Genomic DNA, 20,330 nt, shown 5'->3' with positions numbered 1-20,330 from the left:
ACAGTAACTTTCGCAACTACCAATATCAAAAATGTCTGCAGTTGCAACTGAGACCTTGTTGACTACAACTAAAGTTTACATCCGTATCTAACAAAAAACCTGAGACGAGCTTAAAACGATAACTTTCTAACAGCTTCATGTGAATATTTTGATAAACAATAGAAATCTGGTGAAACGTAGGGAGAGGTTGAATTTTAATGTAAGGGCAGGGGAAGAATGACATGACATGACGCGAATGTGATGTTAAAAGGTAATCCTTGGTGAGGCTAAAAGCTTTCCACGAGGGCAAGGATTAACATCTTTTCCGCTTTTATTCGTTTGTTCCGGACGACGGAGACTAATGGCGTAGACGAATAACGTCGTCACAAAAGCCACGAACACGACAAGCTGTCTAAAAGCCAATTGTCTATTAGCCAGCTTACGTGAAGCTCATTACGTTAGACACAGCAGCTCAGACCCCTTCAGTTAACTAATGCTGCATTTATCATCGTACATTACTTCCTTACGTGGGCACTTAAATTCCTAATCCTTTTGAGAAGTCCAAGTTTTATTTTAATTATTATGTATAATAATTTTTGCCCATACTTCTAAGATCTAACTAAACTATTTCGACAGGTCCCACAGTAATTTCAGCATAGTACAGTCAGCTACAGAGATAGTTGACCCCCCCTGCAAACAAGTTTCTATAAAGGGGGGTCAGTTATCGCTGCAGCTGACTGTACATTCTAAGTTAGAATAATTGCAATCGTGAGAAACCATTAAAGGACGTGCCTGACAGGCCGTGCCGCAGAAGAAATAAACTCCGTGCATGATTGTTCCCATTATGGGTGACAGGTTTGATGTAAACGACAAAAACCAGATTCCTACTCCGCAATCAAGATTTCATTCTTTAATTGTACTAGTACACACGATAAAAGCCAACAACTTCACGAAGAAGTCACTGTCCTATCTTATTTAAAAATTGACAACTTCACTAGATTATATTACTTTAAAATTATGATTACAAGATATAAGTACTCGTACCTATTTAAACAACGGCTAAGTATGGTTTCAGAATTATGGGAATGTAAGTTACAAGTTGTGCAATGTCTTCCACCATTAAGAAAACGACGACAAAGATCATACTCGTAAAAAGTAATAAGGATAAAATTAAAAACAACAATCCAGTAGTCACGACAGACGCAAAGGTTAGATATTAGCATGAGCACGTATAATGAAGTCATTGGCAACGCTTATGACAATAAAACGACTAAAAGCGAGATATGGAGAAAGTATGTAGGGTCAGCATATAATGTGGGGCGTAATGTCAAAAGTGTAATTGTAAGGACACTTAAATATTCGGAACGAATTTATATTAATGACAACAGACTTACAGAAATCCAATGTCCTCCAATATATGCGGGGCCCAGCCTTGAAGTGTACCTACTGACTACTCCTTTTCTCAAAAACTGAATGAGTCACAAAACCCGGACCCGGTAAGGCTACCAATAAATTCCTCGACATGCTTTAAGTTTGATCTGTGTCAACTTCTCAACGTTCCTGATTTTTTTTGGTAATTGCTTGTTAAAAACTCCGTACTCCGTATAAATAAATAAGTTATAGATAATCCAGTAAAACGTTTACGGTTGTAGAAATTTTACTATCGCAATCTGATTGCCACTAAAAGCAGAATTTGTCTGAATCTTTGGTTCAACCTGCTACCATTACCATAGAAATAGCCCTTTAATGACTTGGGATGAAAGCGAGATTGCATCCACTTAAGATTGGTCCCAGTGGATCTTCCGAGTTCGGTTCTGTAACATTCTGCAACATATTAAAATTGAACATCCCAGATTATTAAAAGTATTTATAGCCTGCTACTTATCCTAGTAAATAGCGCGCCATTTTTCAATTTTGAACAACTCGCCATTGTAGTGTTGTAAACCGGTTCAACTTGGATGACTCGTTCACGGGGCATAGTCACCGTGCATCTAATTGTCAATTTTATTATATAGTGTAGCGGTACTCGGGTAATTATTATATTAAAACAGTCAGCAGGCGACGCGCGACTCGTGCCATGCGTACAGGGTCACCGTACACTGTTGTATTTAGTTAATAAAACATTATGCATCTCCATAATCATCTGCCCATTCCTACTAAATAATTTGTGCACAATAATTAATAACATTGAGTTACATATTGAAAACACAAATGGGAATAGAATCAAAGCCGGCGAGTCATCGAGTGCCACCACGATTTTAAAGCAAAGAGAAATTCAATACAAAGCAAGGGCAATTTTGCATATATAACTTCATGGACAGCCTCTCTGATGCTTCCACTTTGAAAGTATAAGGATTTAGTGTATCATTTAATGCAGGTATGTAAACGTAAGAATCGAATTCCCAACAACAGCTATGCTTCCGTTGCTTGCAAATGCCGATTTGTAATAAGGGGCATCCCTACTGCCGAATAAAACCGTCATCCAACAGTTTCTTTGACACAGATCATCGGCTATTAATGTTTATTAACCAAAGAGACAAATAAAGCCATTGTTCTTTAATTACAGTAATCATAATAATGACATCCGTTATACAGAGAATAATTTAAAATAAATCAAAATTTCAATAGATACCTACTTGAAAATGCAATATTATGGTAATATAGAGCTGATCTGATCATGGCAAGCGAAAGTGGAACTACCACAATTGGAACTCTGTGACAAAACAACGCAACATGATTGACTTTGGGCCCGTTGCGCATTGCCTTAATACTCGTAAGTCGTAAATGGTTCAGATTACCAAGCTGTTTAAAGAAAAAAAAAAGAATATAAATGGTTGTATCAGAAATGAAACTTTTCCAAAAAATTATTTGCATGTCGTTTTACAAATTTTTAGGGTTCAGGACAGCAGAGCATCTAAACGTGATTGATGAGGTTAGTGTCATAATCGAATGAGACGAAATTAGCATACCTACAAGCAAAATACCAACCAGACTTAAAATTCTTAAACCTGTTAATTTGACTCATTCTTTAACTTTATCTTTAAATTTATTGAATGACAATAATTTAATCTCAATGTTTATATAGCTAAGGAGTATATACATTTTGCAGATGCACCTTTGCTTCTGTTAGATAAGCTTATTCTAACACCGCCGTCAGCCCTTTACCTGTATGGTAGTCAACCGGAGCTCGGAGGACACGTAGACGCGTAAAATATAAATAGACGTTAGATTACTATCGCCACACTATGATCTAACTTATCTCGACTAGTAGCTTTTACCTGTCTAGAATTGATACTATCGGCAATCGATGCGTGTTTACATCGCCTGTCGCCGCATTGATACATCGATATAAGCAATAATCGTAAAGGTAAATAGAAGAGGTGCGACAGGAAACATATACAATGTGGCGGATATAGAATCCGTAGGGTCCGACCTTGCTGTCAACTTGCGGCATGTTATTGTTATGCATGTTGCCTAAAAGGTTGAGAGTGTAGGATATCGAACGTGACCGATGATTAATAAACAAGCTTAATAAGGATTTAAAAAAGAAATCTTCTCCATAGGTGTCTACTGTGTAACTGCGTGTCTAATTGTAGGTACCTAATTTTATGAAGTATATGTTTTTTTTATGTACAAATTCCCAAAATTATAAATGTAAATACAAAAGGAGGGATACAACAAAGTACTAAAACTGCGACACGTCAATTGTGCTTTAGACTAAATAGCACCTAAATCAAATCACGTCAAACCTTGTCCAGAGCAAAATAACACCAATTCGAACAACCATAACCCCGCCGTGGAACAAGAATTACGAGAATCAAGTAATATTTATTGCGGGCAGTGTTCAGGAAGGAGCGTAATTGTGAGGTGGTATAATGAACGGCCGGGCCCGCAGATTATGAAGAAGTATAGCATAAGACCCATTGCCAATATCTAGTATTAATGATACAAATATAGGTAGAATAGCGTTGCGAGCTGCATGGGTATTTCAGTGAACTTTTCATGCACATTTTTTTTTAGTTAACAATGTGTGAATGTATGCAATGCCATTGCCATATTGTCACAGAATAAGTAATAGTATTGAGGTGTGTATTTAAACTAGTAAAAACCTTTGATGTTGTAGAAGCTAAATTAGCTAAGGTATAAATTATATACGGACAGAACCTCCATAGACCGGACAAACTAGATAAGAAATTAAGGATTTGTCAAAAAAACTATTTAATGACTTGGAGCCTTGGTTGTGCCACAGAAAACCATTGCATTGTGAAGTATGTTTAGTTATGGACTTATGAAGAATAGGGATGATGACACATGTTGAATTTTTATAACAAAATCTAGTAAAATAGATAGCAAACGAGCAATTGATCACAATAATGTGGATATTAAAATAAAATATTGAAAAATTACAAAAATACAGGACCTGAAAGTTTCAAAATTTAAGTTTTTTTTTAACTTCTAAAAACGATAAAAGTAAGGGTACCGGGTATTCGATTCCTTACATTTCATCCAAAAAAATATTGTATAGCAACTATATACATAAACGCAATATTTCACCGACAAAAACGCAATTTTCTTGTTTTGTCCATACTACAAGATGGGCTCCCAGAGACCTTGACGTCACGTTCCCTTGTCGTTTTGTTTAGGGCGTTTCGCGAGTGAAGTGCGACTGTCGGCCTTTGACTACAATTTCTGACTTTTGTGTTACTTTAATGCAATGGGTCCCATATAGGGTTTGCAAGATCCGTCAATTTTTCGGATCCGGATATTTCGGATATTAAAATTTGACGGATCCGGATATCCGGATAATTCGGATAATACGGATCTGTATCAAGAAAGGTGACGAAATTTACAACTTACATACAACGAACAGCTAGTAAAATGTAAAATGTTCATATTTTAGTTAATTACAATTATTAATAATTATTATTATTATCTCAAAACGATATAAATAAGTATAATAAGATATTCAGTGTAGTCTTAATTAGGTATTCCTATTAATAATATTATGCATTTTTTTTAGGAGGCCGTAGTCGATTTGTAACCGAAAACGCCAAAAATGAAGTAATTAAAGCAAATTTATTTCTATATATCTGCTCAGAAGAATTAATTCTAAAGGTGCCTAAAAACACCGCTTTAACTTCGGCGTTTTTTCTTAAATTTGCCATTATAAGCTCACAAAATAGAAAATGGAGAAAGAATTACATTTATGTACTTTTATTATTTTATACCGGTGTGGTGTGATATAATTTATACTATTAAAAAACGTACTTCCTTTACCTTGGTAAAATACCTATACCTTCAGTCGTTAGATTGAGAAAAATGGCTTAGAAAAAGTATCTAACTCATTTATTCAGTCCCCATTACAACAATCTTCCCTTATAGGTATAATCCAGTTAATTACTGCAAAATAATGTGAAATTACTACAATGGTTTCAGGAAATTAAGAAATTTGGGCTACAGGTTCTTAATAACGAGAAAAAAATATCAATATTAGTTACTCAGTTAGCAGCACATCAAGCACATGTTATTTATGTTAACAGAAGATTGGGAACGGACACGATAACACAAAAAAGTCACTGATAACAACTCGCACAAGCACTAATGAAGTTCCAGGTAGACGACCCAAAGGCGACTGAGCGAAAACCTGATAACAATTACTTTAAAACATACAAATATTTACCCTTCTATTCTATTCCAGTCAGGAGGCATGCAGGTAGCTCGTTTTAAGACTTACTGTTACTACTGTTTAGTTTAAGCAATATTTGTACTTATTTTACGACGTTATCGCGTACCAATAACGCGACCAATGCAATATTTAACGGATCCGTGAGATCCGAAATATCCGGATCCTATGAGACGTTGGATCCGGATCTTAGATTTGACGGATATCCGGATATTTCGGATATCCGGATATCCGGATCTCAAACCCTAGTCCCATATACATTTGATCCTAAAAACAAACCCGATTGATTGATACCATAAAGGCATAAATTAAAATTAGCGATGTAGCCTATTGCCCATCATCATACAAGCAGCAAGCGAAGGCGTCAGGTTTGCCCGGTAAACACATACTGGGACTAAAATGTTGTTATCAATCCAATCCGGACCGGCGCGTGTTAGTCGGACCGGACCGGAGCTTCCCGGTGCTTTCTCCTAAGTCCCAAGTCATAATTTTATATTTCGTACAACATTTTTTTTTACTTCAGGAATAGATAAGAGAAGCAAAGGTAAAAATTTTCGGTGGTCCGAAAAATAAGTCTAGGACATTTGAATTTAGGATTTACATATATACTAACAAAAGATGATGAAAGTAATATACATGACATAAACTGATTCCATTTTGATGTACAAAACAGTATAAGTATTAGTAATCCAAAGAATCATGCCTAGCCTAATTATGATTAAAGTTCAACCCTTAAAATGTTATTAGGCATAATAGGCCTTTCTAGCACGTGGGCTAATTACATAAGTGGTGAGTTATGGGCCGGCTAATGCAGATCTAGATAAGTTGCGCTGAAACCAGGATTTATGCGGCAGGTGATAACCGCACCAATATTAATAATGCCACTAATAATAGTGAGTAATGGGTGCGCGCACGATTATCCGCGCGCGCGCCACAACGAGGTTATCGGCATTTGTTTTGCAGTAAAACCGTGGCAAAACAATGGCTGTCATGCCTATCATATATTTAGATCAAAAGTAAGTACCTATCATAAAATAACATGTAGGGCACTATTTAACTATGTAGCCAACGGCGATTGCCTTACTAAGGTCATGAATTACTTATAATATGTACCTATAATAAATAAGAAATGTTATATTATTATCGACATTATGCAGAAACTAATATACATAAAAATTAAATTAACACTAACATTAATATGATCAAATTTTTAGTTAGGATATCCACAACGCAGGCTTCCTATAATTGTAGTTTTCCCTACCGATGCTATAACATCCTGAATATCGTGATACTGAGATGTTTTAGGTGCTGAAGGTACAGTCAGTAACTAGATTCCTGTAGTAGGTACTACTGGGTTGCTTTTTTTTTATAAATAATACCTGTAACCTGTAATTGCTATTTGCTTTTTATTTTATCAACCATAATAAAGACTACAAGCTTATTTAAACGGCTTTTAATTAACTGTAGATGTAGATAAAGTATGAATAAGACGTTAAACCCTTTAAAGACAAAACGATAGCCTCAAATCCTTTAACGACGAGAAAGTCGATAATCATTTAATCGTATATCACCGAAATCCATTGCTAATTGCAATGACCAATTTAAAGCGATAACGACTATGTTAACTCCATTTAAAATCTCCCACAAAAGGACGCCGTCGAGACTTTTTAACAAAGCAATATAAACTCGATCTTAGTTCCTGAACATAGGTAATAATTTAGTTCAGCAAAGGAATTGCAATGAAATTGGCAAAATCGTTCAACACCATAAGACGTGAAAATGTGTTATTCCGCGAGTAACATTACTTTCACGGATTAAAGATAAAGCTGTTAATTAAGTTACAGAAATGTCCAGTTGAAAAGACATCTTAGCTGCAGTCAGCTGCGAACGGTTTAATCGAGATCGAAAAAGCTAAGGAATTCTATAAAATGTTTAGTTTGCGAAACTAAGCATTCATTGATAACGCTATTATTATAAGGACTGCGTCAATGGTTCGCGAATCGATTTAAGTGTAAATTATTTCATGAATTTTACCTACAGAAGTGCATATAAAATTTACAAGCTACGCAATTTATACTAAGGATGAAAGAATGTAAATTTTTGTCACATTGAGCATAATATTTCAACCTTATAATATGTACATATAATAACTTGGTAAACAATAAACATACTCCGAGGAACCTGAGAATTAAATGAATTATTATTATAAATGAATTGACACTATTATTATTATTTTAATTGATAATGCATTGTAATGTCATCGGAAGTATATTTGGATTATTCAGTGTAGAAATCAAAATTATGTTATGTTATGTTTTAAGGTAATTTTAAGTATTTAGTTTTTAAGATTATCATGCTATACCCTATTCAGGGTCCATGCTGTTACAATTTAAATGATTATAACACCTATATGTACCATGGATTGCAGTAAATAAATGAAATGAAATGAAATGAACCTAATTTCTGGTTCAAAGAATGATTGGCATATAAGTTACATTCTGAATATAAACTGTAAAAACACATACCCACACACTCACACAGTACTGGTGATTTCTCCTTAACTTAATGCATTATTATCAAAGTTGTAATTTCTGCAATTAAACTTACTGGTGTCCAAAGCATAGGTTAATTAATTTTAAAATGAATGGTCTTGAAGTGACACGCAAATCGCAATTATGTTTCACTTTGATTATTCCTTCGAGATTTTCCTTTTAGTAATTTAACTATATACTCGTAACTGGTAGTAACGAGCTTTTCCATGTTTATAATTATTTCTCCCATGGCTAAATTATCGCGCGTGTGGTCTCATCTCCGCGCCGGGGTCAGGCAGGCTATACGCTACCCGTCATGGGCTTTTCAGCGGTAAGCATTACAACTTTCTTAGCTACGGTCATCTGAAGATGACCGATCAGCGAGACGAGATGTTTACAATTTAATACGGGGCCCGGGGATTACAATATTTTTGTCGGAATTTATCTTTAGTTAATGAAACAAACCACTTTAGAATTTGTAATTGGTCACTTGGTGGTGTCGAGTTACTTTAATCGTGGATTTTTTTCCGTCACCGTCAGAGTATATTTTATACCCTAATTCATGAAAAAAATATCTTAACATTGCTAATATAAAAGCGTAGATAGTGTTATAATGTATCTGCTCTCAAGTGACATGATTGCTGTAGGTAAGAGGTATCACACATTTAAATTTAATGGTCCCATTTGCGCTCTTGTCGTGAGTTTCGTAATAGCCTGTTACTACACTTTAGCATTGTGTATCAGCATGCCCAATTGTGATAAAAACGACGCGGATATACCAGACTACATACCGTAAATAAGGTACCTACAAGTACGTCGTATATACTCACTGTAATTAGTGGTTTAATTAAGCTAGGGATGCAGCTTTTCAACCACACTCGTGAAATTGGACGATAGGAAAGGCTACATACTTGCAGAGGGCTCAACTTACCATTGCCGTTACTAGAGTCTGTTCGGAAAGAGTCGGGGAATGTATTGAACCCCATACATTCCACGACTCTTCTCTTTCCGCACAGACTCTAACATGTTACAGCATTTTAATTGCGCGGAATTTTGTCGATTTAATAGACTGGGAAGAAAACTAGTGGGTACCATACGAAAACCTTTAGCGAAGGCATGATCGCATACGATGTTGCTATTATCTTCGACCTAACAGGCGGCCAATTGCGACACCAGCGCAGCGTACTTCTCTACATACACACGACATAATATATTATATACTTGTCAAATATAGCTGATTGCAGCCCTGGTTGCTAGAACGTAGGTATGTCTGGTACATTAAAAAGATGCATCGACTGCATCGCCAGTGGCGAGCATTGTCGGGATCGCTGCGTTATCGGCGGCCTCCGCTGCGTGGAGCCACTTTCGCGGCTTTCTAAATGCGAAGATTAGCATGCGGCTATCTCGGCGCGCGCCTGCTAATAGCCCGATTCAATATGGGGATTAAGGGGGTTCAATTGGGAAAGGGAGGGATCGAAATTGCTGATATTAATTATTACTGCAGATTTCATCGCCCGTCGCAATTTCTATCGAAATAGAGAACCTTTTGAAAGTTTAACATTAATGATTGGATCGAGCTCGAGTTTACTAAAATCAATAAACATCACCAATAGAAATTAATTTAAAAACCCTGCAATCGCATGTGGCCATAAAATAACACAGTCAATATTGTTTAATATTACCTACTACCTACAGTTGGTTCCTTTCCTACCTATCTTCTTATGTACCTATGTTCCAGTCCAAGTCTTAAATTTAATTGTTTTCATTTTCAATATTTTTATTCAGCTTACAATGTAATGTAACATACCTACCTACAAAGGACAGGCAAGAGGAGTGCCCATTGGGTAGGCATTAGGCAAGTAGTTGTACAACTTGTAAGTACATATTCGAAGTGGCAGTGAGAGTTCGATTGTTACCTTTCTAAGTTCCGAACACGCGGTCGCAAGGTCGTGCTCGGTCGTCGACTCACGCGCAACGACGCATTGTTTACCTTAACTAAACTGCCCCTGCCGCACGACTGGATTATGACCAGCGTCTACAAACATACCTGAAATATTTAATTTGAAACTTCGTACGTGACTTAAAACGTAAATTGTATGTACGTAGAACTGGCGAGGCCTCCGTGGGAATAAGTTTAAGAGCACGCTACTAAACCTAGGTATTATTGACTTTGTTGTTATTTGCTGTCTTTGTTTACTAAACTACTAATTCAATCATCCATGATTAAAATATATAACGAACCATAGTAATAATAATAATAATAATGTGAGCCTATATACGTCCCACTGCTGGGCACAGGCCTCCTCTCATGCGCGAGAGGGCTCGGGCTATAGTCCCCACGCTAGCCCAATGCGGATTGGGGACTAGTAAGTACTATTTTTCTGGTTAATCGCAAATAAATATTGTGTACCGCTATTTGTTGCCGCCTCTATAATTATTCCTATATACTTCTAACGATTGACACAAGCGTACAACACGTCTATTAAATAATTCAGATAAGAAATATTCAGGCATTGCAATAAATTACTCGATAGCGTGTCAACCCTAGCGGCGTGTTGAGTGCTTGAAATGTCGCGGGCAATTTGACGTCCCAGCTGGAAACTATTACGAAAGCCTCATAGGGTTATCACTTATCACGCTGGAGTAATTAAAATTCTTGCAAAAAAAAAAAACTAAGAAGATTCACACGTGAATAGAAGATTAGTCTTGCATAAAAGTAAAACCACGAAAGGCTGATAATTTTATGTTAACAGTCAAATAAAAAACTTTAGTTTCTAGATTTGTGGCTTCAGCAGAAATGCCATCATAAACATTTTTAAAAAACAATATGAGTTCAATCTGCTTATCTGCTCCAGGAATACTATTTTAGCAACCCTGTCCAGTGGTAACAAACCAATGCGGTAGTCAATGAATTCCTCGGCCACCAGGGGGCGATGGTATCGCCGTCACAAGAATTATTGACCGCGGGTTGACCACACCTGGCTCTAAGCGTGCCTTCGATTGTGCGCTCGTGTTACGTTGTGATGGTGTACAAGTACACGGGGCATTCATTGCCTGTAAATAAGTTTTCTTCTTCCTCCTTTTTCTTAGTTGAAGCCTACGAGGCACGTGTAAATGAGAAATGGAGAAAGCAAAAAAGCAAAGCTATTTCGTACCGCCATATATTATTTATGAAAATCAGATTTAAGTTACGTGAAAGTGAAGTTAGAAACGTTAATATTGTAATGAGATTTCGTCACTGCTCCTTTCAAACACTCACGGACGCAACGTTTTCAAGAAAGTTTAGATCAGTTAGAGATTTTTGCAACTCCAAACGTGTCGGTACTACAGAAGATTTGATACACATCAGAGTTCATAAGTTTGTGATACGTGACATGGCGCCTGACAGACGGCAGAGAAAGCGGACACTCATAAAGGTAAAGGGAAATTTGCGGAACACGTAAATGACTATTTTTGTAAATTACTTTGGTCTTTTTCCAGTTTTGAAGAAAACAAAACAATCACACACAGTAAAACGGTTACGGTTGATGATTCAAAGATTATGACCGGTCACTTTCTTTTGGTCGATTAACGTTTGTTTTTTTTTTGCTTATATTTTGAAAGCAACTACAAATATTATATGTTACTGACATTAACATAAGTACTTTTGCAGCTACTTTGTTCTGGAGCAAAACGATAACTTAATATTTAGTATAGACATGTGACACTACAGCGTTAAACCACTGTCGCGGCCGAATAGGGCTGGAAGTAGCCCAGTACCGCAGCCCCTGACACGGACGTAAACTAATCTATTTTTTATCAATCATGGCAATCGCGTACCCCCCGGCTCGAAAGCTACCACCGTATCGACACTCGATCTTATCGCCACATTGTGCAAAAAATGTCGCCCATCGTACGACCTGTCACTGTACTGACAGAGATTATCTGCGGAACAAATGAATCGTTTATGAGTAGGTAGTTACGAAATTTTTTGTTAATTAATTCCACCTTTGTAAGTTTTACGTAACTGTAGGACAAGTTGGCATTAGGTATACTTGTAGACTATAGCGGGTCATCTGTCAATCAAGTGGTGTAATAGTAAAAGAGTAGCAAAGTGGTGGTGGCATCGTTCATAATAACAATAAAATTAAACATTGTTATGGAGCTCATTATACCGTGACTAGAACGAATTTCGAAAATGTTTACTTAAGTAGGTAGGTACGTAGACTCCGTGAAAGCTAAATTAACACAAAGTTTGCAGCGACAACCTGTAGCAGTGCCACTATAAATGTCATATTTTCATAGGAATTTGACATATATGGAGGCACTTCCACTTTACACTCAGTCTTTTACTAAGTCGGTAAAGTTAACTTGGTCTAAATGTACCCTTTTCGAGATAATTTAAAGTCGTTAATACTTCTCATCTCACTCTGTCAAACCAGACGGCTGCGTATGACTTTTTACTTTTATCGTAAAGACTGAATCTATCTTAACTAGTTTATCATTATTGTGTATATTCATAAAGCTAAAACGGTCATTATTACGTAATTAAGTAGATAATACAGGTACGTAAGAGTAAACGAGACGTACCTACATTTTACAAAGTCTTACTTAGAACAACATTTTAGTAACGTAAAGTAATGATTTTAAGGTAGTATTTTGAATGCAGTTATTGAAGAGCTTGCAACGCTTTAAGTATTGGTGCAGTTGACAGTCGATGACAAGTTTTTGTATTGCCCCGTTGACGTAACAAGCTGTCGGCACAAAAAAGACTAGTTTTACGATCAAGAGCAACAAACTGGATCAAGTACCTGCACCCCTAGCACATGATTGGCGCGACAGTATCTCGCGGCGAGATAGACTACCCGTCTTTTTCTAGCTGTGTTAATAAAAGAGGGACGGGTAGTCTATCTCGCCGCGAGATACTCTCGCGCCAATCATGTGCTAGCCCGGCTGAAGTAAGTCAGTTTATAAACTTGGTTCACGTGTAGCAAGGGTACCTGGTGTCGCCGACTGATTGGAGGTGATACCCGGAACGTAGGTAGGAGAGCCGCTAGAAGATATTGCCAAGATTCTTTATAAAATAATTATACCGAATACAATTATTAACAACAAGAAAACGTAATCTAGATTTACTTTACTTTCGTCTTTGCACTGAACCGCCTTCAAATGTGTCAATGTTTAAAGACGACTGTCTTTAGGAACATACAGGCTACAATTTGCACATAACATCTCTTGTTTATTTGTATTCTTGAGCACAAAGGACTATTATGCGCAGATTTTATCGCGGAAACATGCTGAACTATATTATTACTAAGATTTGTGACCCTTACATAAAAGCATGCCTATTCAAATTACGAGCGAAAACCGCTTCACAGCAAAAGTAAGTATGTATGTAAATGACTTTTCATCACATGTTTTAAATTCCTAATTTCCTCTAAAAGGTTTTCAAATTTTGCCGCTAAGTCATGGTAACCAGGTGGGTAACCTAAGGGCGCGTGTACACGGTGCCGCCGCCGAGACGTGTAAAACCCGCGGCAGCGGCGCGGCGGTGGCGCGGCGGCGGACTACACGTGTCTCGTGTACATAGCGCGAAGGTGCGGCGGCGGGCTTTACGCGTCTCGTGTACATAGCGCAAAGGTGCGGCGGCTGCGCGGAGGCGGCACCGTGTACACGCGCCCTAAGAAATTACATACATATATTGCAGTAAAAAAATATTTCTCCGTAACTATAAACAATAAATTCGAATTGTGTCACTTATCTACCTACTACTGATTATTAAATTGTACAACGGGACTTAATCGCTTATCTAAGTTTTTAAGATTTACCTCTCGGATTTGGAGGTAAAACTTAAAAACTTAGATACCTCCAAATCCGAGAGGTAAATCTTAAAAACTTAGATACGCGATTAAGTCCCGTTGTACAATTTAATAATGTGTAAAAATCGTGAAAGTTTAAATCAGTACTACTACATATTTCAATTTCAAAATCTTTAATGTCAAAATAACAGATGTCAAAAATAACCCTTTGTTTTGCTTCATAGAATTTCCTGACTCTGTATATTTTCAAAAATGCGGCTTTTCCCAGAGATAAGACCTAGTTAGATCGACCTTTCGCCCCCGAAAACCCCCATATAGCAAATTTCATCGAAATCGTTAGAGCCGTTTCCGTTATATTATTATTCATTTATTTATCTTTCCTCTTACGTTAGGTTATTTATAATATGAATATAAAATGAATATTATTATTATTATAGCTTTATTTGCTCAGTGCTTTAATATCATTTGTTTTTTTATTAAATTGGTTGCACTTTTGATTGCACTGATCCCTGCTGGGTAAAAGCCTCCTCAGTACCCTTCCATTTCTCTCTATTTTTTGCTGTCTCCATCCAGTTCTTTCCAGCTATCTGTATGATGTCGTCTGCCCATCGTTTTTGTGGTTTTCCTCGGCCTCTTTTTCCCCTTGGTCCTGGCCATTTTGTTACTCTTAAGGTCCACCTTCCGTCCAAGTATCGGGACAAATGGCCAGCCCATTTCCACTTAAGTTGTAGGGCTTGTTTTAGCGCATCTATAATTTTCGTTCTCTTTCTTATTTCCTCGTTTCCGACTTTTTGTATCTTTCTGAGTTTTAGCATGCTCCTCTCCATTGCATGTTGACATGTTGTGATTTTGTTTCGAATTTTGCCTGTGAAGGTCCATGTTTGGCAACCATATGTCAAACTGGGCAATATGCAAGTGTCCATAATGACCTTTTTTAGGTTTGGGGGATAGTCTCCTTTTAATACCTCTTTCTATGCCCAGTATTTCCGCCACGCACAGTTTATCCTTCTTTCTACTTCATTTTCATTGTTGTTTGTGTTGAACGAAACTTGTTTGCCGAGGTAGACATAGTCGTTTACATATTCTACTTGGTTTCCCGTAATCTCAATTGGCTTGGTTTGGCTGTTGGTCATCACTTTGGTTTTCCCTGTGTTATATATATTCCGTTATATATATATATATATATATATATATATATATATATAAATATATATAAATAAATGAATAAATACACAAGAATTGCTCGTTTAAAAGTATATGATTGCACAATATACAATCAAAATAATGTATTAACTGTATATAGTTATCATTTTGACATTAAATATGGCAGACGTCAAAGCCCTACAAAGCCCTATTGATTCATCAGGTATTTATTTGTATGCATTTATCGTCGGTTAAGTTTGTCCAGTGTATCACTAGCTCAGAGCGTTTGACTCGCCGACTATTCATAGAGACCGAAATGCCAGGCGCTGATCTTTTGCATATAAAAATAAACATGTCTCATTCAATGGAATTAAAGAACTTTAGTTTCTGTTTTCATTTTTAGGAACGTTAATCAAATAAACACACGTAAGACACCGAAATTTTCACTAGACCTGAAGATATATTGCTCTATTACGACGAGTCTTTGACAAGGCATGCCATTGGAATACGTGTAATTGTGTATACAGGCTGCTTCCTGTAACAGGAGCAATAAATTAAACTAAAGGCTGTACTCCTCAAACTGACCAACATTTGTTTAGCAACTTTTAAAAATTATGAATCCTTTAGACTTCCTCTTTTTCATACAAAATAAATATTGCCTTCAATGTACGCTGACATCAGTGTGTTTGACGTTGCTTGTCACGCTTTAAACATAACAAAATTTGCAATGTTTCAATTCTCAAATTGTAGCCGCCGTGCAGGTCAGGAGCTCGACGATTCAAATAAAAAGCTTCAATTCTTAGTGAACTGATATAATTCTCCAAAGTACTGGTTTACAAGGGTTCTTGCCAAAACGGTTAAATGTAGAAGTGGTGTAGTTATTGTATGAAGGCTGATGAGGGAGTGATTTGCAATATTTGATCAGTACAAAAGGTGGTTTAAATTTAGGTGCCTCTAATTGGCCGCGATACAAAGTATGTGGAGCGCTCCTATTGGTGCTTAAGAAAAAGCTTCCGAATACTAGCCGAGCCCGACGGCCGCGTTTATCTACTGCATTAGGAATATAGGTACCTATTGAGATTTTATACAAATATTAAAGGTTGCGTTCGTAACACAAATAAATCACTTTCACAAGTATCGCCCATTTAATTAAGGAACGAGGTTAAACTATAATCAACAGCACTGCACACACTATAACCGTGGAAGGATCGGCCACACCGGACGCATTAAAACCTACAGATTCATAATTAAAAACTCGTCAAGACCGAGTCGACGGAGGGGCCGAAGGGTTAAATACTATTATACATACGAGACACGGCAAGGTAAGTTCATGCCATCGTTATGCGCGTCTTCAATTCATTAAAGTTAAAATTGAATACCTATTTTCTCCAAAAATTATCAAGCACTAAGATAATTAAGAACCTTATAATTCTTATAAACAGACTAGTGTAGTTATAAACTGAGTCTATTTACCTAAGGGACTACCTACTGGCCCCTAAAATGCAATTTTGGTACTACATAATAATTAAAAACCCATTACAAATATTTTTGTAAGCTAGCTTACATAATAAAATGAAGACATAAACTGTTTGATTGCGAGCGTTATGAAGTTTAAATAAATTATTGGGGCCTTAAATTACACCCAAATATGGACTTTAGCTCGTAAAAATGCGTGAAAAGTAATTAAGACACTGTTATAACGTCTGTCTTGGAAGTTTTCCTCGTAAGGAAGTCGCGGAAAGGAAGCGAAGTCGATTTACTTCACTTTGATGTAACACGACGAAATATTTTTCATTCTACGCCTACATTATGTTTAGATACGGTGCATTAGACACAAAGTTGTCTAAATAAAATGGTTTCTGGTGCATTGTTATTGTTACTCGCACAGTCTTAATAATAGTTATTCATTCAATCTATCGAAATTGTAATTGAATTGACATTTTATTTTTGCAATAACGTAGAAAAGCTTTCTATGAAGCAACAAATCAGGAAAATAAATAACCCTAACCAACTAAGATCACGATTATTCACGATCAATAACTCCAAACAGATCGCCCGTCAAATCGGGGAGGTTAATTCTGACGTCGTGCGACTCGCCCGGAAAACTGCACAAAATGGACACCTCGCATTAGTCAATCAACTGTAACTCGCAACACTTACCACACGGCGCTTGCAAGTCACCATTTTCAACTTTAACACAATCAGACAAAGTTCACATAAAGTATGGTTTTAAACCATTGGTTGGGGGCCAATTTGTGCAACTTTAGACATCGTCTGCGATAGACGATCTTTATGGAAGTGTCCTATTGGCTTATTGTTATTTATTGCTTTATAATGCGCTTCGAGTAAATTTTGAGATCATGGATCGTAAAATACATTGGAGAAATTCGATTATAGCGGGATATTGTATTCCACCGCTTAATTAACGATTAACTTATTGTTATGGATAATGTTAACTGCAAACTCAAAGTAGGTACTCAAACGATGTAGTTATTAGTTTCATATGTATTAAAAAGTTAATTTTCATGTTTTAAAATTGATTGGTGATAATGATTAATGATCAAATTTTGTACCCAAAGCGGAATCTAGACTACCCTTTGAAATTCTGCTATGTATCAGTTTATGTGCGACTGAATCTCATATACTTTCTTTTAATTACACCCATTGATGTTTTAAAGCGATCATAAGGTTGGTAGCTAATGGTCCGTGAGTCAGGCGCAGAAGTCGGAAAGGTAAGACGTATGACCTTTTTACTTATGTGCAAGCTACATGTGATATATCTACGCTTGGAATCGGCGCCACAGGGAACAACAGTTCAGTATGGAGACTTGAAATTCGTTTGAGAGTCTTAAATTAACACTATTAGAAAACTTTCATTACATCAGTGCTTTATCTTATAATATTTACTTATTTAGGTAATTATTTATCAACAATTTGATTTCAGTTATTTAACTAGAGCTTAAATTCAGCTGTTCAAGGGAAAAAGTGTAGGAAAACCCGGTTCCACCTGTTTGTGCAAAATCTAACACCTCATTAAAAGGTCTTTGCACTTATTTTCCACACCCGCTTCAATACGGGTCATTCTAAAACGAAAACAAGATTGCCTCACACCAGAATCACAATAGGGCATAGACCAACAAAATGAGCGGTGATCTAGTTATATTTTTTTAAGAAATTATTCCAAATTTGAGCTTTATACAAAAAACAACAAGGTTGTGTTTGCAAGTATTAAATTAATTAAGATACGACATTGAGAAAGAAAGCTGTAGAACTTTCCACACTGCATCCCTCAATACTATGTGACAGTGAGAGCGCATTGTCCCCCTACAAAGTACAAAGCGCTCTCACTCACGAAACGTCAACCCTAATTAAGGGCATCGCTCCATCGCGCGTGATTTACGAGGGCCATTAGGCCGGCCGGCGCGCGGCACGATCCCGGCCCGCAATGGATATCGTGTAAGCGAGCCGATACGAATTCGGTGAGTATTGTAATTTATTACTGAATATTTAAATAATTTCACTTAAATCAATTTCACTAAAACCTCTTAAGATTTTACAGCATTGTACGTAATTAATCTAGGTACATGATGTAATCTAATATAATCTAGGTAATACTTAAGTTAAATACATAGATGTATTTAGAGAGAAAGCAGCTAGAAATCTAATATCACCTTTAGAAGGTAATTATTACTGAAATCCATCGTTCACCGTCACCATCGCTGCGAGATGGGCACACCGTGGAGGGTTTAGTCGGTATTTGGCCCCTGGGCCACAAGTCCGACATACTTATCCGTCCTAGTTCCCCGGATAGGTGAAATGCGTAAATTCATTACTCCACGCACAAAAAGAAGGTATGTAATTCTTATAATATAACTGTGTAGTGCAATTTAGCTAAATTAAGAAAGAGTGAATGTCATTATTAAAACTTTGAAAGATGTCATTATTAAAACTTTGAAAGATGTCATTATTAAAACTTTGAAAGATGTCATTATTAAAACTTTGAAAGATGTCATTATTAAAACTTTGAAAGATGTCATTATTAAAACTTTGAAAGATGTCATTATTAAAACTTTGAAAGATGTCATTATTAAAACTTTGAAAGACTTACCTCATGCTCCCGCAGTTTCCTCAGCAACTCGTGGTAGGGCGCGGCGCGCGCCGCGGCCAGCGAGGGCGGCGGCAGGCGGCCCTCCATACCGTGCAGCCACCGCCGCAGGCAGCGGAGCTCGTGCGACGTGTCTGAAGATATGGCTTTATTATAGCTATTGTGAAATTCAAAATATGTGCTATGAAACCATTACAGACAATGAAAAATAGTATATTCCGAAAAAAATTAGGTAGGTGTCACATGAAATTTCTTAATCTGTCAGCTCCCACGGCTCATATATGAGCCAGAACGCTTATGGTGACGTCATATCGAGGGATTCGACAGGTAAACCTTTCTTTCTTTAAAAAAATACATATAGTACAGGTAGGTACTGATACTATTTGTAAACGGAGGATTGTTATTTGGTCAGTTTCAATTCACCTCTCCCCTCCCCCAGGTCCACGATTTAATTAAGCTTTTTTTATTTAATATCAAACTCTGTTCAGTAGTTTAGCCGTGCAAAGGTAACAGACAGGCGTCGTTAGCTTCACATTTATATTTGCATGGAATATGTATACTGATATGTATCATCAAAAAGAAAGAATGGGAGGAGCCTTTTATAGTGCCATCTAGTAAGTAACGATAAAACTATCTATTCTTAACCTAACAACGCCATCTAGCGTGTAGCAAGACTCCAGTAACAGTGCCATCTAGTGTTGAATAGGCAAACTTTGTTAGAGCGCCATCTATTGAAAGGCGATATAATCATCACCTTAGCTGAGCTCGCTAGTTTAATGGCGCCATCTATACTCACTCTTTCGAAATACTAACCTAACCATAAAGCGCGATACGTCAAAGAAAGTAATAATTTAACTTGTCTAAAAGATGGCGCTAATAACAATTTACATCAAGTTATATAATCACTGATAGGTGTCGCTATACGTTTGAAATGCGTGATTGATTACTAACCGACGGTGTCAGTGCCTTCTCCGTCGCGTTGAGGCTGTTCAGGGCTCAGCAGCAGACGCAGGCCTTCCCATTTCGCGTTCAAATGGTCCACGCGCCAAGTCACCTGATACAATAAATTGAAAACCTTGTTTAAAACTCGT

The 20,330-nt window shown here is 36.9% G+C and overlaps 1 protein-coding gene across 1 annotated transcript in view; it reads right to left on the bottom strand.

Moving 5' to 3' along the window:
• Positions 1–20,330, bottom strand: part of LOC134647641 (klarsicht protein) — a 379,578-nt gene that overhangs the window by 195,421 nt on the left and 163,827 nt on the right. Inside the window, exons 8-9 of the mRNA XM_063502000.1 lie at positions 20,191–20,293; positions 19,243–19,373 (exon numbers count right to left, since the gene is read on the bottom strand). Coding sequence (XP_063358070.1) covers positions 19,243–19,373; positions 20,191–20,293 — 234 coding nt within the window. The remainder of the gene's footprint in view (positions 1–19,242; positions 19,374–20,190; positions 20,294–20,330) is intronic.

The sequence above is a fragment of the Cydia amplana genome, chromosome 1 (assembly GCF_948474715.1).
Source record: "Cydia amplana chromosome 1, ilCydAmpl1.1, whole genome shotgun sequence".
Classification (NCBI taxonomy): Eukaryota; Metazoa; Arthropoda; class Insecta; order Lepidoptera; family Tortricidae; genus Cydia; species Cydia amplana.
The sequence above is the reverse complement of the archived record's forward strand: the minus strand, read 5'-3'. Positions and strand labels throughout refer to the sequence as shown.